We start from the raw sequence: 26,942 nt of genomic DNA, 5'->3' as shown, positions 1-26,942 counted from the left end.
TCGGCTGGCACTAGCTAAGCAAGCACAGCGGTGCGACGGAATCTGGCGCTGGCTGCTTCTACTTCGTTGGCTCCTCTGCCCTCGTTCGCCTCGTGCTAGTCTTCTCTCTACTTACTCTTTTCTTACTTATGCTGCTCCTCTGCCCGTGAGCTCCGCCCTTGTTCCGCATCCTTGCTCTGCCGCTACAATTTCCTTCACCCTCATTTCGCCGCACCCTCGTGGTTGTGCACGCTCTCTACCCGGCCCCGTCTCCGCCCTGGCCTGCCCGTTGCTGCTCTCTCCTTAGTCTGCCCGACAACGCTCCCTGTTTCCCCGTCTCTACTGCTGTTGCTCACGCTGCTGCTACTGCTGTGACATTACGCCTCGCTTTTTGTTTCGGTCTCATCCTCACCGCAACTCTTACCCGCTCCGGCCGACACGCCTCCAATGTATCGCAGGCAGTCTATCCTGTCGCATCGACCCAAAACCTCTTCCGACGTAGACGCTGAATCCTCCTCCTGCGCTGCCAACACGACAAACTTTGGAAGCCACCACGCCACCCCCAGCGGCGCCAACAACAACACACACGCCACTGCTAACAGTAACAACATCAACAACAACATCAACACCACGACCCCTATCCCTTCGTCGCCGCCCCACACCATGAAGAGGACCATTTCACAGACCTTCCCGGCCCCCTATCACTCCGACATCAAGGACACCAACATGCTCGATGCCGTCAACGAAGCCACAATGTCCATTGACGGCTCTTCGCAGCACTCGCAGACCAGCTCCTTCTCGCGCGCCTTTGGTGCCGTTGCCGGCAGCTTCACACGCCAAAAGACACGCAGGCGAATGTCGTCAGTCTCTTCGCCGACACCTGCACAGCGCCGCCGCGGTTCCATTCACTCCCTCTTCGAGTCCCTGCCCTCGTCGAGCTCAACACAGTCCAAGCCCAGCGCCGATCAACCACGCATGCCCCTTGTCCACCAAGATTCTGGAATCCCCGTCTTCCAAATGCAGCCACAATCCGCCTCGTCAAGCTCAAAGGCTTTTGCTCCCTTTCGGCGATTGAGCAGCATGCGCCGCCGCCCCAATGCTTCTTCATCGTCAGCCGACATGACAAAGACTGTCTTTGCCGCCCCAGTCTCGTACCCCAGTCAAGCCATCCCCGGCACCGCAGCACGACAAGCAGCTGCAGCCGCCAACCAGGACCGACAAAACCAGCTCCGCCGCGAGCAAGAGCACACGCGAAGCTTTCTCGACGGCCTTATTCCGTCATCGCGTGATGACGACATCAAGGACAACGAGAGCGGCGTGGACATGACGTGTGCATCGCCTATTGTTCGGGCGGATAGTGTCACCGAGAAGAAGATGAGTGAGTTGTTGCATCCACTCGCCAGCCGACCTTCGCTAACCACCCCAGTCGATCCGTTCCAGCGTCTCCCAGCCGAACTCGCTACCACTGTCCTCTCCAACCTCGACGCTGCCTCGCTTGTCCGTGCTGAGCGGGTATCGCGCAGCTGGAACGAGCATGCCGCGTCGCCCCACGTCTGGCGTAATGTCTTCCTCCGCAAGCACGAGCCCGAAGTACACGTCTCACCTGCGCCAATCCAAATGGGCGGCCTGGGCACTGGCAAGATGGCGGGCGGAAACCCAGCACCTGCACAAGACTGGAAGAAGATGTTCCAGGCGAGAGCCACCATCGACGCCCGATGGAAGGCAGGCACGCCTGCTGCCATTTACTTGAACGGCCACACAGATAGCGTCTATTGCTGCCAGTTTGACGAGAACAAGGCCATCACCGGCTCCCGCGACCGCACCATTCGTGTGTGGGACCTCCAGACGTACAAGTGCATCAAGGTATACGGCGGCCCTAACCACCGTCCCACCGCCAACACCCCTCCACCTATGGAGGAGCGACCAGAGCGTGTCATCAGCAACGCCTCGATGAACGGCACAAAGATTGGCAACGACATCTACACAGTCCCCGCTGATTACCACGACGCGTCCATTCTCTGCCTCCAGTACGACAGCGAGATCATGGTCACTGGTTCTTCAGACTACACTTGCATTGTTTGGGATATCACAGGCGAGGAATACGTTCCCATGTACAGGCTGCGTGGCCACGAAGCTGGTGTTTTGGATGTCTGCCTCGACGACAAGTACATCATCTCGTGCTCCAAGGACGCCATGATCAAGGTCTGGGACCGCAAGACTGGCAACTGTCTCCGCACCCTCAAGGGCCACCGAGGCCCGGTCAACGCTGTGCAGCTTCGAGGCAACTTTCTCGTCTCTGCCAGCGGCGACGGTGTAGCCAAGCTGTGGAACCTCGAGACTGGTGTCTCAATCAAGGACTTTCCATCCGAAGACCGCGGCCTTGCTGCTGTCGAGTTCTCCGATGATGCCAAGTACGTACTCGCCGGTGGTAACGACCACGTTGTCTACAAGTTCGACGCGTCTACCGGCGAGCTTGTGCACAGCAGGGTCAAGCACGACGGCCTTGTCCGTTCGCTTTTCCTCGACGCCTTCAACGGACGCATTGTATCAGGATCATACGACCAGAGCATCCAAGTCTCTGATTACGAAACCGGACAGACATATGCCGTATACAAGAACTGGACAACGAGCTGGATTCTATCTGCTAAGAGCGATTATAGGCGAGTAGTGGCTACGAGCCAAGACGGCCGAACGCTGATCCTGGACTTTGGCCACAATGTGCCAGGATCTGAACTGCTCGTCGGATCCAAGTGAGACGTTTCCAGTTTGACCTGCACGCATGCGGTCAAGATCGTGTTTGGAATCGAGGTCACCACCCACCTTGCTATTATTCCCACTCACACGGCTCTTCCCGCCTTGCCTCTTTCTGCTCTATGAATCTATACGTATTATGACGTTAGCAGACGGCTTGTATGGGACATGACGCTGGTCTCAAGGGTTCCCGTGACGAAATTGGTGGGTTTAACAAAAGTCGAGGATTGCTGGTCCCGGAAAAGAAGAGTGTTGCTTTTTTTTTGAGTTTGCGTATAGCATGCACATTATGGCGTTGTTCATTAACCTTGCAAAAACTGCGGGGTGGGTCATATTTCCCCCCCTTTTTTTTCCCTTACTTCTTCTTCTAATCTCTTGTCATCCACAATCATCATACTTTGCATTATACTAACATATGCTTGCGATTCATTCTCTTTTTTTCTCGCACCCTCACTCTTGCTCATGTTCTGTTTTTAGCGGCTTCATAGATTTCCCATTCGCTTTTTTCCCTTTAATGCATTGTTTATTCACTTTAGTCATGGCGGTCATTCCTTTTTATCTAGTTTATTTCGGGCATGGAGTGTTGGAGGTATATAGATGTGCAGATGACGCGGGACGAGCGGAGGGGAAACAATACGCTCTTTGATTCAGTATTACTCCTTATGAATTTGTGCACTGCGCCCAACGTGAGATTGTGGATGCTATATTGTTGAGCACTATTGCCTAGGACTCTCTCTGCCTCAAACTCTAAGCACGCATGTACGTCGACATGCACAACGTCCACTCCTCGTGTGCTTATGCTTTTTTTTTTCCTTTGCTGGTGCAGTTGAAGATTGTGATTGTGTGTAACGCGTGGTTGATTCTATCTACCTCAAACGCCACAAAAACGTAAAAACAAAGCATGCTTCCTTATCACGTTTGTCTTACCTGCAATGTATGTACAACGCACAACAACCACGGCGTTGGCAGCCCCACACACCGATATCGTCAGTATTCATCCCCCATTTGCATGCACATGCATGCAATGCAATGCAAACCCACAATTTTTTTTAGCCCCTCCCCACACCGTCTCCGTGTACGGGTTAAAGGAAAATCAAGACTCCACCCGTACATTTTCCATTGAACAACCCTGTAGCAACCTAGCCGTTCGCTTAAAACTTGAGGTCGGTGTTTTTAGGTTGGGTTCGTTATTTTTTTTTTGTCTCCCGCTATTAACACCACACACACAAAGTCATCGTATCCTTCTTCATCCCTATCGAAACCAAAGCAAACGATGGGGGTGGCGAAATGGAAAACAAAACGAAGTCATGTAGAAAAAAAAAAAAATCAAATACAACGGTGGATATTTTTTTTTAGAGGTCACTTACTATCCAAAAACTCTTACCTCTCTTTTCTACTCTTCAAGCCCCCCTCCCTACCCGAAAAAATAATAATCTCGCGTTGAATTTTTCATTCTTGAATCGAGAAAACGAGGTACTCACACTTACACACTACTTACCTACAAACACTAGATTGTATCCATCCATCCTCCCCAAGCACACAAGATACAAGTATCAGCCCCCCTATCTACCTAAAACTCTCTCTCTCTCTCTCTCTCTTCTCTCTTTCTAAAAAGTGGCACTCACCCTTGCAAATGGAATGATGGGTGTGGATTTGGAATGTGTGCCAAGTACAAACTATGTCGGTACATGGGTTGGGGGGGGTTTTTTTTTTCTTACTCGGTGGGGTATGTATGGATAGTGCCTGAGGGGTGGGATGGGGTGGGGTAGAGTTTGCTAGGAGGGGGGGAAGTTGGATAGGAGGGAGGGAAGGGATGGAGAGGATGCGGGGGGAAGAAGAAGAAGAAGAAGAAGAAGAAGAAGAAGAAGAAGAAGAAGAAGAAGAAGAAGAAGAAGAAGAAGAAGAAGAAGAAGAAGAAGAAGAAGAAGAAGAAGAAGAAGAAGAAGAAGAAGAAGGCGTGGGTCCGAGGTAGAGATTGTGGTGAAGCGTTTAGTTAGTATTGTGATTTGTTTTACTGGTGCGATTTTGCTGGGGGGTGAATGCTAGTTGCTTGAGTATTTGCGATTTACTATTCTATTCTGGCTGTTTTCTTTTGCTCGCTATGATTACTGCTCTTGGCTAAACCCTATTGCTGCGATTTTGCTGGCTAACGTGGCTTCTCTATCTTGATGTGACTGCTGACCGCTGCGGTTTACTAGTTGCTAGGGATAGGAGAGGAAATTCTCGTATTCACCAAATGACTGGATGGAGCTGAGGAGGAAGAGTCCAAATATCTTAGTATAGCTCTGATCAATGTCAGTACAAGTACCTGAAGCTATGCACTTTGCGTTTCTTCTTTTAGAAAAGGTCACTTGGGTTGCTCGTAATACAACTAAAGTCGCAATCATCATAGCAATCAGCAATCAAGAAAACATATTGAACCAAGTAAAACTAATACTTTTAAAGGCGTGACAGAGACTCTATTGATCACAATTGTATCAACTAGACCTCTAGCCTTCACCCTCTCAGATACACTAACATAGTGCGAACCTATATTCACACGACTACCTATCCATCAAAGGACAGTTCCCTCCAGAAAGACAATAAATACATGCATGCATACATATGTGCATGTAAGACCAGTTTTAAACAAAAAAACAGGAGGCGTAGAACCGGAGCAGTGTTTGCTCAGCTTTAATAACGCCAAAAAGGGTATGGAAACAACCACATTTCGCTCCTAAGCCCAGGGCTCAAAAGCGATAAGTCGTCAGAGAATGGAAAACACGCCGACCAAAAACAAAACACACGTTCAAAGTAAACGGGAACAAGAAGCGTAGTTTGAAGAAACAAAAAAAAAGACAAGACATTATCTTTATCGGGCCAAGCCAGCATGAGGCCGACCGGATTAGGGACAGTATGAGGGTGAGTGAGGAAGGCCATTTGTCCGACAAAGAATCCAAAGGGTATAACTGAGACCAGATGGCCGACCCAAAACCAGCTGTGAGGTGCTGGCAAGCAAGCCCCCCAAAAAAGAAAACCAAACAGTATGTGCATTTTCATGCGTGTCGTGAATAAAGTATAAACAAAGGGTAAACAGAGAAGCAGAGGCTAACAGGTCGTTCAAACATTCTCGGTGAATTTGCTTGAGCGCGACCCGTCGGCCGAGGGCAAGCTTCTTCCGAGCGTACCTCTAGGAGGCAGGTCACCGACAGGAGAATGTGGCGGGCTGAGGTGGTGGCGATCTGCAAAAGGGTTCTCATCGTCGGGATGGCGGATGATGGGTGTCCTCGCAGGGCCGGGTCGAAAACTCATCTGTCCTGATTCACGTGGGGCAGAACTCTCGCCAATCTCCTTACCCATCTCTTTAGATAGACCTGTGCTACCGTAGAGGCCGTGGTCGTCTTGGTAGAATGACGAACCAGACATTGTGTCTCCGCGAGAGAATTGATCAGACGTCATGCCTTCACTGAATGCAGATGGCAGCTTGCGGCCCGACACTCGCTGAAAGCTCCGCTCACCAGCGCTCGTGCTAGTCTCGGCCGTCTTGCCAGACATGCCAGAAAAGCGTTTGAGAAAGGCGACAGGGACAAGGGTGTTGCTTGGGGCAGGCGCCTGGGTCATGGACCGGTTACCTTCCTGGTGGTGTTGGTGGTGGTGGTGGTGATCGTCGCCAGTGAGCTGTAGAGCACCGCCTCGCTTCTGCTTGTGTCGCTTCAAAAGAAACAATATCAAGGCCAAGATAAGGGCAACTCCGGCAAGACTGCCTAACACGCTACCAACGACTTTGGGCGTTTCGAGAGCACTAGGGCTGGAGTTTGCGTCAGCGGTCGACGTAGCTGATGTAGTTGGAGCAGGGGCTCCTCCGGTGCCAGGCGCATTGCCGCCCCCGCCGCCATAATTGGCCGTTGTAGTCGGGACACTCGAGGTAGTTGGGACACTCGAGGCAGACGCAATGCTGCGGGCCGACTGTGAGCTGATTATTGCCTGTGTGAGTGACGTCCTTGTAGAAGCAGCAAGAGATTGTGAATCAGAGGGTGAGCGCGTTGGAACGGCATTGACTGATACAACAAGGTCTGTTGCGGAGGAGGCCGAAATGCTATCAAAAGAGGCCAATGCAGAAGACGACAACAATGATGAGGTAGCTGTCAGAGTCAGTGGAGAACAAATGCGGAAATACGGCATGCTTACATGATAGGGTTGAGTTGGCGGCGGAGCTGATAGCAGAGGGAAGAGATGGCGTGGCAGTGCTTCCAATCGAGGATGATGACGCATCAAAAGTAGATGTAGCCACGGGTTGGGCGACATAATTCAGCGACGGAAAAGGATATGCTGGGACAGTTGGGACGACCAGATCGCTGGGAAACGGGGGTACTGCTGGCACAGATGGTAGAACCGGAACAGGTACGGATGGCAGCACAGGAACAGATACAGCCGCCAGCGCTGGAGCAGACAGGGTTGGTGGTGCAGGAACAGCGACAGAAGATGTTGCAGGAGTGGGTACAACTGGCAGTGCAGGGCCGGGTACGAGTGGGGCAACCGCAGGATTAGATACAGGCAGCGCAGTATCAGGCACAGCCGGCAGTGCGGGAGCTACAGATGGTAGGGCAGGAGCAGGCACAGGCACGGGCGGCTGAGCGGGAATGGGCACGACAGGAAGAGCGGGTAGAGCAGGCGCAAGCGAAGGAATGGCCAGCTGAGCTGGCTGAGCGACTGGCGCGGCAGAAACAATGGCGGCGGCGGCGGTAGCGATTACATCTGGCAAAGATGGTGGTGGTACAGGTAGCAGGGTCTCCTGGGCGATGATTTTGCCAGCTTCGTCGACTGTAGCAAGGACTGTGACGATTTGGACATTGTCCAGCACAGCGCGACGGTGGAAGAAGCGATGGCCTCTGCTCATACTCTCTCTGCTCCTGGGTCCGGCGTCAGGTCTTGGGGGAAGGAATTGGTCGTGTGGCTGAGGCTGGTCGGGCGCAGGAAGCCTCTGCTGGGGAGCCTGTTGGGCTTGGTAAAGGTGGCGCGAATGAATTCTCGATGCGAGGGTGGGGTTGGCAGGACCGTCCATAAAGTGGCGACAACGTGACCAAAGCTAGAGGGCCAGGGCCAATGGTGCAGACGTCGTGGTGGTGGTGGTGGTGGTGATGGTGGCGGTGGTGAGGCGGACGTATTGGCGGAACATGTGTTGTTGTTTTGAATGTTTCTGATGTTTTGAATGTTTCCGGCAGGCAGGGAAGGCAGCAAAGTTGAAAGTCCGGATTTAGAGCAGACGAGGCAGGGGATCCAGTCAATGGAGGCCGATGGCAAGCACAAGCGAGTGAATGGCGAGAAAAGAGCGGAAGGCTGGTCAGCGGCGAAGCAATGGGTCTGGCGGACTGGAGGGTCAGTGTGTGGGCGAGGCGAGGCGACAAGCAGCCGAAGTGGGCAGATACACACGCGCAAAGGAGGCTTCAAGGACGCAGCATGGAAGCAACAGCAGACAAAGGAGTGGCGGGCGTGAAGGGTGTCGCGCAAACACGAGGGCCTTTCTGGGAGGTGAATGGGGGAGGAGGAGGCGGCGGCAGCGGCAGCAGCAGCGGCAGCAGCAAAGGGATTGTTGGCGTCTGCAATCGGCGACGGGGACGGGAACGGGCCCTCTGTGGGCATGGGAGAGGGAGACAAAGAGAGGGCGGCGGACTGAGGCAGCGAGGCGGCGAGGCGGCGAGCACGAGACATGGAGACAGGGCTGGCAGGGCTGATTGGCGCACAAGCGAGATAACACGTCCAGGAATAGCAGGATCCGCCCCCGGCACGGCCATGGACGCGCCTGCCCGTCAGCGAACCAGCGTGCCAATGCCGATGCTGCGATGAATTGGGATGGATGGATGAATGAATGAGTGAATGGCACAAGTGTGCGTGTCGGTGGATCCCATGCAATGGACACGACCGGCCGTGGTATCCCAGACGTGCAACCACATACACGGCCGGAGAACAACAACACGCCCACGGCGCTCGCATGGCACTCGTCGCCCACTGTCCAAGTATTGCCCGTCGTGTGGCCGGCTGGCTGGATGCATGTTGCGAAGTACTTACTTACTGTACTAGCAGCCACCGACCACCCGTCCCGTCTGCAGGTGCAGCGGTGGCGCCCACGCCGTCGCTCAGGAACCGCATTCCCAAACGCTGGACACGCAGGACCCGCAAACGCTGAGGTTATTCTTAGCCGCCGCCTCGCTGCTGTCCCGTCGCACCCAAGCAGCCACACGTCCTTTTATTGCCAAGCCCGTCTCGCCAGCATGCCCATCCTCGTCGTCGTCGTCGTCGTCGTCGTCGTCCTCGTCGTCGTCACGATGCTTGTCGCCGCTCTTGCTGTCCACATGCGCGAGCGTTGCCTGTCTTGGCTCCAATCTCCGCCGCCCATCGCCTCCACCGCGAATACGGCATGGCTGCTAATCACTGCCTGCTATAGCACCCGTCGTCGTCTGCGCTTGCATGACGGCCTATGCCTGCAACCACAGCCGTGTTTCCTCGTCCACCACGCCATGTCCAGGTACACATGTCTACCTGCAATTCCACAGCCTCAACAACGGTTTCGTCACGTGACCCGTCGCATGCTGCACTCAGCGCCTGCCAGGCCAAGCCGTCTGGAGCCTGCCGCCCTGCCTTGCCTGCTGCCCTGCTGCTACCCCACATTGCCCCTCTGCCGTGTCCTCCGTCGTGCTGCGCCTTGTACCAACCAACCAAGTATAACATCATCCTCAACACCATCCCCAACACCCTCCCAGCCCCAAATACCGTTGTTGTCTCCCATACCGCAATATCCACATGTAGCCATGGTTGCTGCAGCCGCAAGCCACTGCCGCTGCAACCCCAAGTAGTTCGCCCAGCCATGACGTCGCCTTCGCCCTTTCCTGCCTTGGCCCCCCACGGCCATACACGCCCACCACCACTGCCACCGCGCAATTCCACTCCAGCTGCAGACACGCCCCCTCCCTATTCGGCCATGTCTACCGCCATGTCCATGTCCTCAAACGATCCACGCTCCTCTTCTACCCAGTCCCTCGTTCCAGATCCCGCCCTCGAAGACTCTGGCCGTCGCCGCCTACTCCTCATCTACATCCATGGCTTCATGGGCGACGAAACCAGTTTTAGAAGCTTTCCCGCCCATGTCCACAACCTCGTCACCGTCACTCTTGCAGACTCTCACGTAGTCCACACAAAAGTGTATCCCCGCTACAAGTCACGAGACTCGCTGCAAGTCGCCAGAGACAACTTTTCAGCTTGGTACGCTACACGCCTGCCCGGCTTGCACTCTCCCACTAACAGCCGCCAGGCTCGCCCCCCATGAGGACCCCTGGACTGACATTATCCTCGTCGGCCACTCCATGGGCGGTCTGCTTGCCGCAGACATTGCTCTAGCCTTTCGCCATCGCATCATTGGAGTCGTAAACTTTGATGTCCCCTTTCTGGGCATGCACCCTGGCATTATCAAGGCTGGCCTAGGCAGCATTTTCAACGCACCGCCGCCCCCACAAGATGCCATTATCGAGGGCCCCAGTCCAGGACAAAAGCCCACCCGAATCAACACACTCTTCAACCCAAAGCCAACGGATCCAAATTACAATCCCAGCTTCGCGAATGATGTTCACCTACCAAACAGAAAAGGCTGGGAGAATAGCTTGCACTGGCTCACCAAGCACTACAAAGACGGCCTGGCAGAGGCTACCAAAGGGCTCGTCAAGTCGCATCTTGAATTCGGAGGTGCCATGGCAGATTACAAAGAATTAAAAGACAGATATGCTAGGATACGGGCGCTGGAGGAAGACGACGAGGCCAAGAGAAAGAGCAGTCATCCCATGTTACCCTCGGTCCCCCGGGTGCGCTTCGTCAACTACTACACCGTAAGCACGGGAAGGCCCAAAAAACAAACTTCTTCATGCCCCCAGCGTCCAAAGTCGCCCGAGCCTTCGCATCCATCGAGCCTTCAGTTTCATCATCAGGATAGCGGAACAAGCCTCCCCCACTACAATTCGACAGCTGCCAGCCAGCAGGAAAATACCAGAAGCCCTTCAGTAACGTCATCTGACCCAGAACTGGCTCACGTACACCCAGACCCAATAGCAAGTCCACCCCCGACATCTATCGGGCGTCAAGAAGATGGACAAGCCCTAGAGCCTAATCACGCACACGCTCAACAAAACGGCCCACCTGATCTTCCTGAAATACCACCCATCCCCCAGGAGCCACCGTTTGTTGACTTGTTACGGTTCAACGACAAGACGCAGCGCAAAGCTGCTGAAAAGGAGTACGAACAGGCGCTCAAGGAGTATCAAAAGGCTGTAAAAGCCCGCAACAAGATCATCAACGAGCGCACTAAGATGGAGGAAAAATGGGACAAGGAGCAGCAAAAGGCAGAGAAGAAGTGGCAGCAAGAACAAGAGAAAAGGCACAAGGAGCAAGAAAAGGCCGAGCAAAAGAGGCATGAAGAAGAGCAAAGCATGTCGAGGGAGGAGAGGCAGAGGCAAAAGGAAAGAGAGCAAAGGCAAGCCGAGGCTGAGCAGAGAGAAAAGGAGGCGAGACAGAGGCAGCGAGAAGCAGATTTGCGTCAGGGAATAACACCTGCACCAGAAACACCAGAGCCCGTTGCTGCGATTGTGGGCATCGAAGAAGATGTCAGTGCCTTGCAGCTGCATCAGCCTGGTCCGCCTCGAGGTCCCTACGGTCACTATGAATTTTCCACTAGTCGTATCATGAACCAGGCCCCGCCAGACAGTCGTAACGAATCCATGTATGCCCTCTCTACAACCGACAGCCACGATAGCCACCCACCACGCACAGATTCAGATGCAAGCGTCCCAGCCAAACGTAAAAAGCTAAAGAAATTTTGCATGTTGCCGCCCAAAGACTCGGACGGTAACAAGGATCCCACCTGGATTGCTGTCTTCATGGACAACATGGACGAAGTCACGGCACACACTTCTCTCTTCTTCCTCAACCAGACGTATGAGCGCCTTGTTGGTGAGGCAGGTGCGAGAATCGAAGAGTGGGTCCGAGAAGCTGATAGCATGCGTTTGATACAAGATATGCAGTATCAAGGCAAATCGTAGCCTGCCTGCCTTGTTTATCAGGTAAAGCATTTAGATACCCTAGTTAGATCATCATGATATTATTCTACATCCGTCTAATATTACCATTACTATTGTAAAAAAGAAACTAATGTGTAGTTGTTGCCTAATCATCATCATCATCATCATCGTCATGAAAACCCACATCAACCTCTCCATCCTATTTCCCCTGCCATCCCTCCTCGCTCGCTATCCGGCTTTGCTAGTAGGTATATTGAAGATATGAGTGAAACCAGTGTTTTTTTTTGGCTGGCTGGGAAGGAGAGATGGGGAATGGGGAATGTATGGCAAGGTGGTGGTGGAAGAGAAGTGTGACGTCATTTAGGAACATAAATGCAGTGATCTAACCATGTAAGCATGTTTGAGCTTATACTTTGACAGGTTTTTTTGACAAAGGGGGATTAAAGTTTGACGGGTTTGGTTTAAATGCTGAAACGGTGAGGTTCAGATGGGGTTTTTTTTGAAATGACGAAGGGATGGCTAGTATGTAGTACTACTGTAATTCGAGACCCCTGGTTTTTTTTTCATCAAATTGCTAACGATTGCAGTGTTTAGTCCTGGGCAATCTAAGTGTGCATAGACTACTTTAACTCGTTGTTACACAGACGTTTTACTTTTGACCAGCAGAGGTACCTCGATGATGGAACCGATGATATTCGGAGAGATTTCGTAGCATTGTTCACATCGCAAATGCACGATGCCACCCCCCATGCCGCGGCCGATCCAGAACCGACCGACCCAAGTCCCGCCTGCGGCCCGTTAGCCAGAAAGATCGCCGTCGCAGCAATCACATGCACTTGTTCCTGATTGGACATATTTGGGTTGAGCAATATTATTACGCTATGATGCGTTGGAGACGGACGAGCTATGGCCGCCAAGGGGAGGTCGATATGCATGTTGAATGCGCGCACGCAGGGCAGTGGATCCAGCCTGCTCAACCACCATCCCACTGAACCACACAACGGTGACGGATCATAGGGATGGTAAATTACTCGCACCATGTGTGCTGCTGCTTACAGGTTGGACAGAATGACTGGCGTCTTCAACGGGAGACTCGACGCTGCATGAGGTTAGCGACGAGTTGCACCGTGTACTGAAGGCGGCCCCCCTCCAGTCCGTGGGAGCTTACAACCCCCCCGCGGTTCATCGTCTGCTTGCCCATTGGCTGCAGCCCCACAGACGTCTACCCACGCTCTCGCCGACGCGTTGCGGGCGGGTTTGCGGTTAGATGAGGCATGTTCTTTGAATAACCGTTCGCGGTGGGCTGTCACTTTTCTCTTTGCTCAAGAATTCGACAACTTTCTTCACAATGGCTCAGAGAATGCTTCTTCGTGCAAGTGGCCCACGCCGAGTCTACTACTATGGCTTCACCCGCTCTTTTAGCACTGTTCTCGACACGCCTGTAGATCCGGGCACGCAGCAAATACGCCTGGCCACACCGCGGACGACGGTGTTTGAGAATGCCGTCAATGCAAAGGCACCGCGGACAAACTGGACAAAGGATGAGATTTCAGAGATATACAACACTTCGCTGATTGACCTCACCTATGCCTCGGTAGGTCAGATTGCTTCTTGTCCAGCGACATGCCCCTCTCATCAGTCCCGTAGGCCTCGGTCCATCGCCGATTCCATGACCCCGCGGCCATTCAAATGTGTACCCTCTTCAACATCAAGACGGGCGGCTGCAGTGAAGACTGTTCCTACTGCGCCCAGTCGTCTCGCTACGACACTGGGCTCAAAGCCACTAAGCTCAGCTCCGTCGAGTCTGTCCTCGAAGCTGCACGCATAGCCAAAGAAAATGGCAGCTCGCGATTCTGCATGGGCGCCGCGTGGAGAGACATGAGGGGCCGCAAGACGAACCTCAAGAACATCAAAAAAATGATCAAGGGCGTACGCGGCATGGGCATGGAGGCATGCGTGACTCTCGGCATGGTCGATGCTGCTCAAGCAAAGGAACTAAAAGATGCGGGCTTGACGGCCTACAATCACAATGTCGATACGAGCCGCGAGCACTACCCTAGCGTCATCACCACGCGTACGTACGACGAGCGACTCAACACCATCAAAAATGTCCAGGAAGCCGGCATTCACGTGTGTACCGGTGGCATTCTTGGTCTGGGAGAAAAGGCCCGTGACCACGTCGGTCTCATCCACACTGTAGCCACTCTACCCGCCCACCCCGAGTCCTTCCCCGTCAACGCCCTGGTCCCCATCAAAGGCACTCCCTTGGGCGAAACCCAAGCCATTTCCTTCGATGCCATCCTCCGAACCATTGCTACTGCACGACTCGTGCTCCCCACCACCATCATCCGTCTCGCGGCTGGCCGCCACACCATGCGTGAGGAAAAGCAGATTCTGTGCTTCCAGGCGGGTGCGAATGCCGTCTTCACGGGCGAAAAGATGCTTACGACGGCGTGTAATGGGTGGGAAGAGGACAAGGCTATGTTTGCGAGGTGGGGGCTTAGGCCGATGAAGATGGAGGAAACGATTGGGGAGAAGCGCAAGGTACCTGGGCAGGACGAGGCCGAGGCTGTAGTTGCGGCGGCCGAGGCCGAGGCTACGGTGCAGGCACTTGCTTGAGGGGGAGACATGTAGATGTAGTGATTAGGCTCTTTCATACATAATGAGCTGTTCAATGTCCTGCTCAAGTCCAAACTATGTGTATGTATGTGATGTTCAAAAATATGCCTCGTGCGTTTAGAGTCTTGCTCTCTTGAATGCATCAAGGGGTTGGTGTTCTGTCTTCTCTTCTGCTTGACTTTCACACCACCTCTTCAGCGCCAGCACTAGTTTTTCGATCTCTTCCACTGTATTACCAGCATGCAGACATATTCTGACTCTTTCTGTGCCGGCGGGTATGGTCGGTGACACGACGGCTCGTACCATCATGCCCTGCTCTTGCAGTGAGCTCGCAAGTGCTTTTGGATTCACCAACTGCACTGCGAAGATGGGCGATCTGGGACACACCGACGGGATCTTCAGTATGCGGCGCGCATGACTAGAAGTTTTCTGAAGGTCCTCGAGTCTCTCGTATAGCATCCGGATGAGGTCATGAAGCTTCGCCTGCAGCTTCTCGCTCTGTCCCGACATCAGCATCTCATAAGACGCCTGTATAAGCGCGAGCGACGGATACGAAAGAAACGTCGTATAAATCAACGGCCGCGCATAATTAATCAGATAATGCCGTAACGTCTGCGATCCCAGTAGAATAGCTACACTCACATTCAGCGACTTCCCTTGTCAAATCCCTCTCCCTCCCCCCCTCTTTTTGAACCGCTCAAAGGAACTTACCTCCATTCCCCGCCAACGCCTTACCAAACGTATGCAACCGCGCAAACACCCTCCCTTCCAACCCCAACTCACTTACGAGCCCGCGTCCCCTCGGCCCCAGCACGCCCGTCGCATGCGCCTCATCCACCACCACATACGCGCGCCCCCTCCCCAGCACCTCATCCGCCACCTGGACAATCTCGCGCAAAGGCGCCACATCGCCATCCATACTATACACGGACTCGACGGCTATAAAAACATGACCTGCGCGCTCTGATTCCCTCTCGGCCCGCAAGACGCGCCTCAACGCCTCGACGCTATTATGCGCAAACGGCAGCTTTCTCGCCGCCCTCGACAGCCGCATCCCATCATGCACACTCGCATGCACCTTGTCGTCGTACACGACCACATCCCCCTTCTGCGGCACCGCCCCGAAGAAGCCCGCGTTGGCGTCGAACCCGCTGTTGAACAGCAGCCCCGCTGCCGCCCCGTGGAACCCTGCTATCGTCGCTTCCAGCACACTTGCCACCGACGAGTTGCCGTCTAGCAGCCGTGATCCCCCGCTGCCCAGCGGGTGCCTGCCCACGTGCGAGAGGAACTGCGTGCGCAGCGTGCGGGACGTGGAGAGCGAGAGGAAGTCGTTGGATGAGAAGTCGGTTTGCTGCGGGAGCGGGAGGGTCAGCGTGCGGAGGGTGGAGTTGTGGAGGCGGGTGGTTAGGTGGGTTTGGAGGGTTTGTTCTAGGGGGGTTAGGCGTTCTTTGTTCATTTTCTTCTTCTTCTTCTTCTCTCTCCCTGTGTTAGTATATTTGTAGAATTGATATTGAATCGGTGGATCTCTATTCTTTCTCGTGCCTCTCTCTCCCCACCGCCCTCTTTTTTTTTTTCCCTGGCGACGCGGGCTTGGAAGGGAAAAAAAAATAAGCCAATTGAACAATCGATTCACTGGATAAACTACCGAAAAGCGTGTGGGGGAGTGGAGGGGGGGACTTTGATTACTATATTTTTTTTGAGCCGCGAATTTCCGTTGAAAACAATAAAGGTAAAAATCGAAAGAAAAAAAAAACCTCCCCCCCCATTTTCATGTGCTTTCGGGGCCTTTGTAGTCATCAATTAGCTCAAAAAGGAAACTTTGGATAATATGGACTATGCACTTGCATACTACGTGCATATGCGGGTGCGGGTGGATTGTTTTGATTTGACTAATTCGATTTGTAGTACAGGTACTTGGGGAACGGGTTCGGTTCGGAGGGGAACATGACAAAGTCCCCCCCCCTCCCCCCCCTCCCCCCTCCCAACATGACTTGGCTACTACTATTACGTTGATTAACTAGCACAGCAACTCTCCCTATTCTTCCCCCACTGCAATTGAGACTTTTTCTAATGAGAGATCTCATGTGTAATTGGGCATCTTGATTGTTTTTCTTTTAGGTTGTTTGGTGCTGGGAAAGAAGAGAGCGAGGATGGCTAGAGTTCCAGGTGGACTGTGGAAGAGACTGGTTGCGGTGCAGGTTTATGGGGCGAATACGGGAGTTGGGAAGACTGTGTTTTCGACGCTGCTTGGTGCGCATTTTGCGAGGAGAGCGGGCAGGACGAGGTGGAGGGTGCAGTATATTAAGCCTGTTTCTACGGGGCCTGCGGATGAGGCTGATGATAGGTGAGATTACCGCTGCTGCTTACTGCAATTGTGGCTGACGGGGGATCAGTTATGTGCAAAAATACAGCGGGAGAAGTGTTTCGACGCTGTTCAAATTCAACGAGGCTGTCAGTCCGCATGTTGCGGCAAGAGGTGCAGACTTGATTGTAAGGTCTTTTTTTTTGTCGAGTCCTGCTGGCTGCTCTTGCTGATTGGCCTAGCCTAATGATGAGCTCATCAGTCAGACTGTCTTCAAGACTATTCAGCAAGAAGCGAAAGCAGTATCTCTGGAGAAAGATGTAATGGGCCTTGCTGTGATTGAGACTGCTGGAGGTGTGCTTAGCCCGGGACCTTCGGGTACTCCGCAAGCTGACATCTTCCGTCCGCTACGACTCCCCTCGGTACTAGTCGGCGACCATCGCCTAGGTGGTATTGCATCGACAATATCTGCTGCAGAGTCTCTGGTATTAAGAGGCTACGATATCGATGCTGTGGTGTGTTTCAACGACCAGAGTAAGTATGAGAATGCCGAGTACCTGCAAGAGTACTTCAAGAACTTGGACATTGCGGCCTTTACCTTGCCATGGATTCCCAATATGCAAGGCATTGGGGCGGGTACAAAAGAGGAAACGGATTTGATGCAGGATTACTACAGCTCCCAGAGTGGCGAGGAGCCCATTGACCAAGTTGCTACGAGGCTGCTTGACCGCCACAGCAAACGACTCGAAAATTTAAGTACCATGGCTTCTCGGACTAACGAAGCCATCTGGCACCCCTTCACCCAACACAAGCACGTGAAAAGTGCCGACGATATATTAGTCTTTGACTCTGCATATGGCGATTACTTCCAGGTCAAGCAAACTGGCGAAGCATCAGCAACCCACGAGGATCGCTCGGCACTGTACCCGGCATTTGATGGCTCCGCCTCATGGTGGACTCAGGGGCTCGGCCATGGAAATCCCCGTCTTGCTCTCCAAGCAGCACATGCCGCGGGGAGATATGGTCACGTAATGTTTGCCGGAGCCACCCACGAGCCCGCTCTCGAGCTTGCAGAAAAGATGTTGAACGACTCACACAACCCGCGTCTTAGGAAAGTGTTTTACACTGACAATGGAAGTACGGCGACTGAAGTCGGTATCAAGATGGCACTTCGGGCAGCTAGCAAGTACTACGATTGGGACAGCAGTAAAGAGAATATTGGCGTCATCGGCCTCAAGGGGAGCTACCACGGCGACACGATTGGCGCCATGGACGCATCCGAGCCGTGTGTTTTCAACGAAAAAGTAGACTGGTACCGTGGCCGCGGCTTCTGGTTTGATTTCCCTACTTTCAAACTCAAAAACGGCAAGTGGATTGTCCAGCCCCCCGAGAACATGGAGTCGGAACTCGGACCTACGCAGTACTTTGAAACCCAGGATGCCGTTTTCGATTTGGCCGCGAGAGGCCTGTCTGAGCGCTATGAAGCGTACATTGAGAAGACGCTGGATGAGCTGGTGAGGAAGCAGGGGAGAAAGTTTGGTGCGTTGGTTATGGAGCCTGTTGTTTTGGGTGCGGGAGGCATGCTCTTTGTCGATCCGCTCTTCCAACAGACTCTTGTCCGTGTCGTGCGACGTTACGACTTTAGCAATGGGTCTCGAGCTACTCGCGTCCTGGATGAGAATGATGTCGCTTGGTCAGGACTACCTGTCATGTTCGATGAAGTATTCACCGGTTTGTATCGCCTAGGTCGCTTCTCCTCGGCCTCGTTCCTTCAGACGCACCCGGATATCAGCGTCAACGCCAAGTTACTTACAGGTGGTCTTCTTCCCCTCTCTGTTACGCTGGCAAGTCAGTCCATTTTCGACGCTTTTTGGGGCGACGAGAAGGCAGAGGCCTTGTTGCATGGACATAGCTACACTGCGCATGCGGTGGGGTGTCATGTCGCTAATACTAGTCTGCAAACAATGCAGGACGCGAGCGTTGGTGACGAGTGGAAGCAGTACAAGAAGCAATGGACCGGTTCTAGCAACGATAGCACCGCTTCCTGGAGCATGTGGTCCAAGAACTTTGTTGAGAATCTATCTCGACACGAGCGAGTTGGTCATGTGAATGCGCTGGGCTCCGTTCTTGCCGTGTCGCTCATCGACAGACACGGATCAGGTACGTCTTACTTTGATTTCATTTCGCTTATTACCTAATGCAATGTAGGATACACTTCTTCTGCTGCCGTGGGACTTCGCGACAAGCTCTTGCAAGGTAGTCATGAAGCGCCGCAAGTCCAAATTCATTCGCGTATCTTGGGTAATGTTATTTACCTCATGGCGGGTATGCTGACGACAAGGCAACATTTGGAAGATGTTGAGAAAGCTTTTATAGAGAAGTTGCGTGTAAGTAATGGGAGTTAGAGAGTACTATTCAGGTATACCTGCTCGCAAAGTTGCGTACGTATCTCATTTTGTGTTTCCCTAATGAGAGTTTACAAGAGAAAGCCAGTGGGTTCGAGATTGCAAGCTGGAGAATGCCGTTTCCACCGACAAGATGTCCGGAGAGGCCACTATCATGTTGGTGCTGAAAGCATGTTTAGCAAAACGCAATGTTGGCGCTCTGAATGTCAGACCTACTGTATTGGTCATCTCTACTTCATATTCCACTCGTTATAGGTCTTCGATTCTCACGCCACTTCAGTGTAACAACACTCTTCACAACACCATGAATCGCCATCAGGTACTATGCATAGCCACACGAACATAGCCTTGTTTCATGTTCGTGATAGCAACACCTACAGCAACTACCGGCATGGAATGCAATCAAAAGCAAACTTGTCAAAGCGGGTCTATGACTACACTGACGTACTCCCCGTCAACACTCCTTACCCATCGACACCAAAGATCGCACTTTTGTGTGCATACTTCAATCCTCTGCCAGTGTACCGCCCACCAATCACAATATCGCGCTGCTTACTCCCGTCGTCTCCCCGGCCAATTACTAAATTTAGTCGCTGACCTCTACATACACAGCAGCCTGCATCACCACATCGCCCTCTCTCAACGGTATTATGCAAACTCTAAAAGGATTATGAGCACTTCTAAGCCCCTCCAGTCCCACATATTCTCCGCGTGAATAGCAACAACGAGCCTGCACCTTAGCTTGTTCCTGTACCTAAGCTTATGTCATACAACAAACCTTTTTCCGTTCTAGCTCGATCGCAGCACTCTTAATGTTGAGGTACAGGGAACACTTCCCGTCTTACTACCGGTGATCTTCGCCAAAAGACACACGACACTGATTTTATTCGATCCTGCTTGTTTTCGCTACCCAAACAAAGTTTGATGCGTTTGCATTGCCTCGAGAACTTTCAAAGTTCGGAGCGCGCGGGTGTATGCCTGGTCTATTTCTAGATCATAACAGCAGTGCAGTGGAGGAGCAGCAACCAAGATTCACTTAGTAGGTAGAGACGTTTAGGAGTTGCAGCGGATATAGGTAGACATGATGAAGCTGTGAAAGTCACAACAAAAATGATATATTTCATACTAATTCACTTGGGAGTATAGCATGAGTTTTCCATCATCACGATCATTGCGGCTCTACACGGTACTATGCCCGTTGGAGGCTTAGACCCCGATCTTAAGCGAACAACATATCGTCACTGCTGTATGACAGGATTGAGTTTCGCATTAAGCTCCTGGTAGAGGATGAGTAACACCGGCTACGAACTCTAGTAGCCGTCGAATCTAGTGTGACGAGTCTTCTTGTTAACGTTGTGTGTTGGGCAATCGAGCTTAGTAAAGGAGGAGGGGAAAAGGCGTATAAGGGATGAAAGGAGAACAGTGTAGAGACTCATCAACTCATCTTCCAAAGTCACTTGCACAAAGTACATACTTCCTTCCAACATGCGTTTCACTATCCCCCTCTTCACTCTCGCTGCCTGCGCCAGCGCCGCCGCCGTGCCCAACCCAGAGATTTCTGTCGACCGCGCTACAATTGCTGAGCGCGACCCCGTAGCCTACTGGGACATCGATTTCGTCCGCAACTACTTTGACGGCGGCTTCGTCGAGACCGTTTCAGCCAAGTTCATTTCCGACAAGTATCCTACCGGCCTCAAGTCCTTTTGCAAGACTCAATACTATAATGGCAACGGACCAGTCCAACCCAACTGCACTCCTGGCTATTTCCACTATAAATACGATCTGTCTGCTTCGAGTAAGTCGCTGTTCTTTCTCTCGTATATGTTCAGAGAGAAAAGTACTGTATACAGTTCCTGACGCATTGTGAAACAGCCCTTTCGGTTCAGCAGCGCGTTGCGCAGCCCATACATGAAATTATCACGGGTAGTGCCTCATTTGTGCCTAACCACCTCGATGACGGCACCCTTAAAGGCAGTGTTCATATTGGTGTCAATGCTCAGTATCCTGACCATTCCAAGTAAGAAAGCAGCAGCTAGATTTCTGGACGTGAGGCATACGGCTCGCGCAGTTGCTCAGGATTCTGCTTGCTGGTACGCATTCTTGAAGTATTTCAAGCCCCTTATTTCGTGTAAATAGAAATTTTGCAATCACATAAATGGTGCGGTTGCCCAGCTCTGCTCTGCTTGTTGGTACGGATTGCAAGCGGATACAAGCGTGTTAGTTGGTGTAGTATATACAAGCCTTACTCTTTAAATTCTTGTCTGCACTTACGTGTATTCCTCATCCGTGTAAGGTCTGTTTTCTGGGCAGAAGTGAACGCTGTATGATTTTGAGTCAAGGTTCATTGAATTATTGTCACGCGCCAAGAACAATATAAATGTTTGGATTGGCCAATCTATGCCACCTGGATGAAATAGTGCGATCATTCAGAAGAGTGGAACCCTATCGGAACTCCATTATTTCCAATACGCAAGAATCGATGTATCTAATTATCGCTTAACTTTTTTCTCTACTTACTATAGTTAGATAGTTTATAATTAGGTAAATCTCTATTGGGTATAATAACTAAAACGTAGTTATAATAAAAGTAGCACAGCGAACTAAAGTTGCGAAGAAAGTAGTAGAATAGCGAACCATAGTTGCGATAGGACACTAAACTATTATATTTTCAATAATAACACGTTGCGCACAGCGCTCCTGTGCTTATATATTGGCTATATCGTCTCTTATCACCGCCACGAATCCATCCGAACTCGATCTATACATAGTTTTGCTTAAAGACTGTTCATATCTTTTTAGAGCCTAACCAGTTCTTTGAAACCATCCACATTCACTGGGGTTTGTCGCAAGAAAACGCATTCTACCATAACGACCCACCAAACCTTACACAAACACATATCATAACACCCGAGTATCGCAAAAGTTTTCCTCATATTGCCTATAAGAGATTGAAAAATTTCGATAACGCTAGCTGTCTATCACTAGTCACGAGCTAACAAGGGCCTCGGTATACACCACGCGGACGATCGACACTCTCCGAGATTGTACTTCAGCGACACCTAATATCTACCCTTCAAAACGATCCAGAACAGTCTCAAAGAACAACATTAGATCCATCATGGCAGACTTCAATGATATGGCTGCTAAGAACCGCTCCCTTCCGGCAGAAAGAAACATAATAGGCACCATGGACCACGTTCTTGAGATCCTAGCGGTTCATAGTCATCCGCTTATATTAGCTGGATGGTCCGCACAACGATGGATGGGCTCTGCCGGATTAATGGACACCAGCTGCGATATACTTGTGAGAGATAGTGCACTCAAGAGTGTCGCTTCAGACCTCGTCGAAACTGGACACTGGGAAGTCCATCAACCGAGCCCACCGATGCCTCGAGAACCATTCCCTTGTTCCGATCGGGAATCTGATGCTGACTTTGTGCTTCGAAGGATCGATGCAGAAGATGAGTCAGAATATCGGCATCTAATCTTGTGGTCAGAATCTACGTATCACGTCAGTGTGGATGACTGTCCCCTCATTGAAGTCCCAGACGTCTATCCATGGAACCATGTTCTCATTGAAGAAAGGTGGCATCCAGCTATTGGTCAGGAAAATAGGTGGTGGTTCGGTCCTCGTCTTCATCCCGATACGAAGGTGCGCAACTTGCCTGAACGCGCCACACCGCCCACTCTCTTTCCTAAAGGGGCTCCACGTGGGAAATCCCCAACAAACACCCACTCAGTCTATATCCTAAGTATTCCAGCATACATGGATACTCTTGTGTACCACATGATTCATTACAAGCTTTCAAAACCAGGGCTCGCCACGCTTGCATCCTTGCAAATCGCGAACTTGACGAGGTATTTATATCTAGAACTGCCTCATCAACAACTACCACTGCTTATTGAGCTTGAAGAAGACGAGTTTATGGAGGAATATCTTCGCAACTATCAGAGAAAACCATTTTTTGTTTTTCGAGAAGCGCATAGTGGTGGATTGGAATCCGCTCGAGTGAAAGAGTGGGACGCTGATAGCTATCCAAGTTGGTGTAGAACGATCGAGTAGTTCTGTTGTAATTACTTCATTGGTGTTTATCCGTGTGATATGTACTTGCACTTTCCAAGATATTTTATCATCGCAACAGCCATCGTCTAGGTCAACTGTTTAGTGGTCTGAGCTATGCTGGAAGGCACGGTGAATGTGTTAACCTATATATCTTCGATTTTTCCCCATCTTCTGCAATCTTCTTTTTCAAACATCGGCGCGCAGAAACAAACAGTATGATTGGATTCCCACACCTGCCACTCATCTGCTAACATACCTTCACAGTTTTTTTATCCGCATTCATACCTCTCGGCCGTTGGGTTTGCTCTTGTATTCTTTTCAATGTAAGTTTGTTTTTGATTTGCTTAGTGCAACGTACTAAAAGTGCAACCTTTCAGATATACATTTGCCTCTCCACCAGCGACATATTCTCCCTCACCTTCCTCAACGTGCCCTGCCCTCTCGACCAGCTCTGGGACAAGTGACCCCCTTCTCTTCCAGTCGTCCTCAACATGCCATCTTCCAAGCCCATCACCCCCCGAATGAAAGCAGCTCTTCGCGAGTGCTTTCTGTCAGCCACCTGCCTTCTTCCGCTCCGTTTGCGTTCGTCGTTCATCTTGATAGGAGGGGCCGCCAGCGTATTCCATGGTTCAAAACATGAGACTCAAGACGTCGACGTGGCGGCCTCCTCCGAAGCCATTTTACGCTTTTACGACGCAATCGCGAGCGGCGCCACGCAATTCAAATGCGGAGATCCGTCGCAAACGATCGAATTTCACTGTAGCCAAGGCTTCATCGTCTGCCTTGAGCTCGTCCAACTCAATGGCGGCTTCGTGGATTCGATCGCCGCGTATGAACCCTTGTAGGAGGGGTTCATCGCGTCCCGGGCGGATCTCCTTGTCTTGCGTGGTGTGACGGTGGCTGACCGGGGGGAAGATGGTGACTTGCTAGACTTCAAGTTCTTGTTGGGGGCGGCGGCTGAAAGGGGCTCACTTCTCCCACAGCTGGAAGAGCATACGGTAGGGGCGTTGAGGGAGGCTGCAGGGAGATTGTCGCGGGTGGATGCCTTAGTTCTATCTGGATTATTTAGAGAAGATAATTTTATACAATTTGATTCTTTTCTTTCTTAATCCATCGATTTCACAAGATTGTTTGATCCTGATTGCCTAAAGCATCATGACGGTAGTTTCGAAGCTCCATTTGGACCAGTCGATACTTTATCCCACCCCTCCCCTTGAAATTTTCACAAGCATTGGGCAGCCAAAATTGGGGGCGATCCGCAAAGGATCAATAGATTAGGAAAGTTGTGTATGCATGTATGCTGGTGCGCTTCCCTAAGGACTGGATACAATACCATAATTTGTAGAATAAGGGAAACGATAAATACTTCATTTGATCGGTCATATACTACTAATTTTTTGATTAGGGCCATAATCAAATCTCTTGCATGGGCATGTACTAAGTTCAGATCAAGGAAGCAAACAACCTAAATCAGTTCGTTTCATGGGGACGAATGACAAGCTTTTTACCAGATACTCCGCTCTTACTCAAAGCAAAGGCCTCCTCAAGTCCGGCAAGCCCTCCAGAAACCACGTGCGGCCGGTTCGGAGTAAACAAACCCTGCGCAATGTACCCATTGGGTCCGCCCAGAGATTTGGCAAGAGGCTCACTCAAATGTCGTAGTTGTGGAGAGCTTCCCAAGCCCATAACAGGCTTGATTTCAATGTGGGGCTCTTCACTCTGACCTAGTGCCTTGGCTTCAGGATCGGGTTGTTGGACGATGACTACATGGCCTCCAGACACCTTTGCTTTCTGCAGAACCTGTACCGCAAGCTTCTGTGTAGCGGGGCTGGAAATTGCATCGAAGACAAATTCGAAGGGGAGTCCTCCCGTTGCTTCGAGAAGCGCATCCGGAGTGGACTCTGAACGATCCAAAACGACATGGGCCCCAATCTTTTTGAGAAACTCATGGTTGCTGGAACTGGCATTTGTGACGATACGCTCAAATCCTGATAGACGAGCCATTTGAATGGCATATTGTCCCACAGAAGACGCACCGCCAATGATGACTAGGGACTTTCCCTTTCCAACGCTTTGACCGCCTTCCTGCCACGGTGGTGTCATGCTGTGCCCTGATTCGGAGTAAAAGGCAGTCGTAACAGCTACGGTTGCCAGCATGATACCCGCGGCTTCATCATCGCTGATGTTGTCGGGTGTTTTCGACAATAGCTCAGCTGGCATCTTGCAATACTGCTGGAAAGTAGATGATTCGTAGTTTCCAATGATACCTTGGAAGAACACACGCTCGCCGACCTGCAAGTCTTTGACCTCAGAACCGACAGCGGCTACTACACCTGCTGCATCAGAACCGAGGACTGCAGGGTATTTCTGTATGAAAACGGCGTAATCGCGTATCTTGTAATCAACGGGGTTGATAGCCGTGGCAGTGACCTTGACAGCTACTTCGTTGGGTTTCAGATCAGATAGGCTGCGTTGCGCAATGGATAGCTGGGCTTTTGGCTCAGGCACTTCGGCGCCCTGGAAAGTTGAAGGTAGAGACATGATTATTGAAGCCTTTTGAAACAGCCTAGTTGTTGTAGGAGATTTTGTACGTATAACGGATAAATAGATTGCTTAAATTCGGTAAGTGTGGTAACAAGGTAGTTTGGGTCAATGCGATGCTGATTGAGAGCTTTAGAGTAACATGAGAAGACTGAAGGAATCTTTTATTTGCAATTTTTACGTTTCATGTCAACTTTTACTAGTATGCGGGGAGTGTAGTGGAGACGCAGGATTACATCATCCGAATCGGTTCGGCCGAATAAAACCGGAAACTGGCGGCCGGTCTCAACAGTGCGAAACTACCGAAAAATATAGCCAAATTACTAATTGTTGCTTCTTAGGCAGCTGTAGCTCAAGGTAGCGTAAATCAATGTTTCACAGTTCCAAGAGAGTAGACTTTAAGTCTGCGTTTTGAACTGTGAATACGTTTCATAGAAGTAAGAACGTTGCAATAAATAGTTTGTATAGTGTTGATAGTTCGTCCTTGTAGGCAATGGCCGGTTATGTTGATTTTCCGGTTAGATCGGTTGCATGACATCCTTGTCATGGAACGCACTGGAATTGTTGTTTACTCGGTATGATGTCGTTCTTTCCAGCGGCGTCCCCTTAGTAGCGCCGTACAAAGGCTTCTATTCGGAGCCGCACACTGCGTTTACCCCGCTCTCAAGAACCACAGAAACGCAACAAGATGTGTACGTAACGTGAGATACATTGATGCTTAGCCAAGTCCTTACGTTATGCTGGGCGCGAGCATCGTAAAGCGAAGTAGCAGGTTTTCAGTATGAAAGTACATATCGACCATTATAGCTATGTTCTCGCCAGGTTTGTTCTATTGATAAGGAATACCTTTGCTTTCTATTTTTGTTTACTTTTTATAAATGTAGTTTGCTTTTTGTCGTTGTTTGGCGAAGTTGTTGCAGCATCATGACACATAGTACACGTGCTAATGTGTGTTTGAATGAATACGTAGTGTTTAATCCATTGAGTCGTTGGATAAATGTGCCAAAAGAGACATTTAGATAGTTATTGAATGAGAAGAAAAATGATTCATCCAGATTGAGTATGTGTAGGAGCCATGGATGTGATCTTACTTTGTTAGCTCTGCATTTTCTACCAATAGACATGCATTGTAAAGAGACAAATAGGAAGATATACTTCGTTGTTATTAGGTAAGCGAGGGATGGTGAACTGGTGAATTCATGGTAACAAGTATGTACTGATTACCTAGATGCAGGGTCAGGATC

The 26,942-nt window shown here is 51.1% G+C and overlaps 11 protein-coding genes across 11 annotated transcripts; 7 read left to right on the top strand and 4 right to left on the bottom strand.

Moving 5' to 3' along the window:
• Nucleotides 1-178: 178 nt before the first annotated feature.
• PSV08DRAFT_5496 (WD40-repeat-containing domain protein) lies at nt 179-2,939 on the top strand. The gene is made up of 2 exons (XM_014227965.2): nt 179-1,357; nt 1,406-2,939. The coding sequence occupies exons 1-2, from the start codon at nt 427-429 to the stop codon at nt 2,731-2,733; spliced, it is 2,259 nt and encodes a 752-aa protein (XP_014083440.1). The 5' UTR covers nt 179-426; the 3' UTR covers nt 2,734-2,939.
• Nucleotides 2,940-5,459: 2,520 nt separating this feature from the next.
• On the bottom strand, nt 5,460-5,760 carry PSV08DRAFT_312265 (uncharacterized protein; the record flags this gene model as incomplete). The annotated part of the gene is made up of 1 exon (XM_014227966.2): nt 5,460-5,760. A coding segment is annotated over one exon (301 nt), but the record flags the coding sequence as incomplete, so codon positions are not given.
• A 69-nt stretch (nt 5,761-5,829) lies between these two features.
• PSV08DRAFT_363677 (uncharacterized protein) lies at nt 5,830-7,771 on the bottom strand (the record flags this gene model as incomplete). The annotated part of the gene is made up of 2 exons (XM_014227967.1): nt 5,830-6,851; nt 6,898-7,771. The coding sequence occupies 2 exons, from the start codon at nt 7,769-7,771 to the stop codon at nt 5,830-5,832; spliced, it is 1,896 nt and encodes a 631-aa protein (XP_014083442.1).
• A 1,926-nt stretch (nt 7,772-9,697) lies between these two features.
• On the top strand, nt 9,698-11,867 carry PSV08DRAFT_363676 (uncharacterized protein; the record flags this gene model as incomplete). The annotated part of the gene is made up of 2 exons (XM_014227968.2): nt 9,698-9,966; nt 10,016-11,867. 2 exons carry the CDS (start codon nt 9,698-9,700, stop codon nt 11,787-11,789), a joined length of 2,043 nt encoding a protein of 680 aa, XP_014083443.2. The 3' UTR covers nt 11,790-11,867.
• A 1,200-nt stretch (nt 11,868-13,067) lies between these two features.
• On the top strand, nt 13,068-14,448 carry PSV08DRAFT_312243 (uncharacterized protein). Its single transcript, XM_014227969.2, has 2 exons — nt 13,068-13,362; nt 13,416-14,448. Exons 1-2 carry the CDS (start codon nt 13,117-13,119, stop codon nt 14,385-14,387), a joined length of 1,218 nt encoding a protein of 405 aa, XP_014083444.1. The 5' UTR covers nt 13,068-13,116; the 3' UTR covers nt 14,388-14,448.
• PSV08DRAFT_5467 (pyridoxal phosphate-dependent transferase) lies at nt 14,446-16,019 on the bottom strand. The gene is made up of 2 exons (XM_014227970.2): nt 15,099-16,019; nt 14,446-15,019 (listed from the first exon to the last, which is right to left on the bottom strand). Exons 1-2 carry the CDS (start codon nt 15,841-15,843, stop codon nt 14,505-14,507), a joined length of 1,260 nt encoding a protein of 419 aa, XP_014083445.1. The 5' UTR covers nt 15,844-16,019; the 3' UTR covers nt 14,446-14,504.
• Nucleotides 16,020-16,370: 351 nt separating this feature from the next.
• Nucleotides 16,371-19,354, top strand: PSV08DRAFT_226360 (pyridoxal phosphate-dependent transferase). The gene is made up of 4 exons (XM_014227971.2): nt 16,371-16,731; nt 16,781-16,877; nt 16,932-18,849; nt 18,898-19,354. The coding sequence occupies exons 1-4, from the start codon at nt 16,538-16,540 to the stop codon at nt 19,092-19,094; spliced, it is 2,406 nt and encodes an 801-aa protein (XP_014083446.1). The 5' UTR covers nt 16,371-16,537; the 3' UTR covers nt 19,095-19,354.
• A 1,225-nt stretch (nt 19,355-20,579) lies between these two features.
• Nucleotides 20,580-21,115, top strand: PSV08DRAFT_353289 (uncharacterized protein; the record flags this gene model as incomplete). The annotated part of the gene is made up of 2 exons (XM_014227972.1): nt 20,580-20,889; nt 20,967-21,115. The coding sequence occupies 2 exons, from the start codon at nt 20,580-20,582 to the stop codon at nt 21,113-21,115; spliced, it is 459 nt and encodes a 152-aa protein (XP_014083447.1).
• A 1,166-nt stretch (nt 21,116-22,281) lies between these two features.
• PSV08DRAFT_372415 (uncharacterized protein) lies at nt 22,282-23,157 on the top strand (the record flags this gene model as incomplete). Its single annotated transcript, XM_014227973.1, has 1 exon — nt 22,282-23,157. One exon carries the CDS (start codon nt 22,282-22,284, stop codon nt 23,155-23,157), a length of 876 nt encoding a protein of 291 aa, XP_014083448.1.
• A 491-nt stretch (nt 23,158-23,648) lies between these two features.
• PSV08DRAFT_353287 (uncharacterized protein) lies at nt 23,649-24,002 on the top strand (the record flags this gene model as incomplete). The annotated part of the gene is made up of 1 exon (XM_014227974.1): nt 23,649-24,002. One exon carries the CDS (start codon nt 23,649-23,651, stop codon nt 24,000-24,002), a length of 354 nt encoding a protein of 117 aa, XP_014083449.1.
• A 502-nt stretch (nt 24,003-24,504) lies between these two features.
• Nucleotides 24,505-25,850, bottom strand: PSV08DRAFT_312222 (chaperonin 10-like protein). The gene has a single exon (XM_066092655.1). It carries the CDS (start codon nt 25,696-25,698, stop codon nt 24,628-24,630), a length of 1,071 nt encoding a protein of 356 aa, XP_065948775.1. The 5' UTR covers nt 25,699-25,850; the 3' UTR covers nt 24,505-24,627.
• Between the last annotated feature and the right edge of the window lie 1,092 nt (nt 25,851-26,942).

This window comes from Bipolaris maydis (assembly GCF_028858645.1).
Source record: "Bipolaris maydis strain C4 unplaced genomic scaffold PSV08scaffold_10, whole genome shotgun sequence".
In the NCBI taxonomy this organism is placed as follows: Eukaryota; Fungi; Ascomycota; class Dothideomycetes; order Pleosporales; family Pleosporaceae; genus Bipolaris; species Bipolaris maydis.
This window is presented reverse-complemented; position numbering and strand designations above follow the sequence as displayed.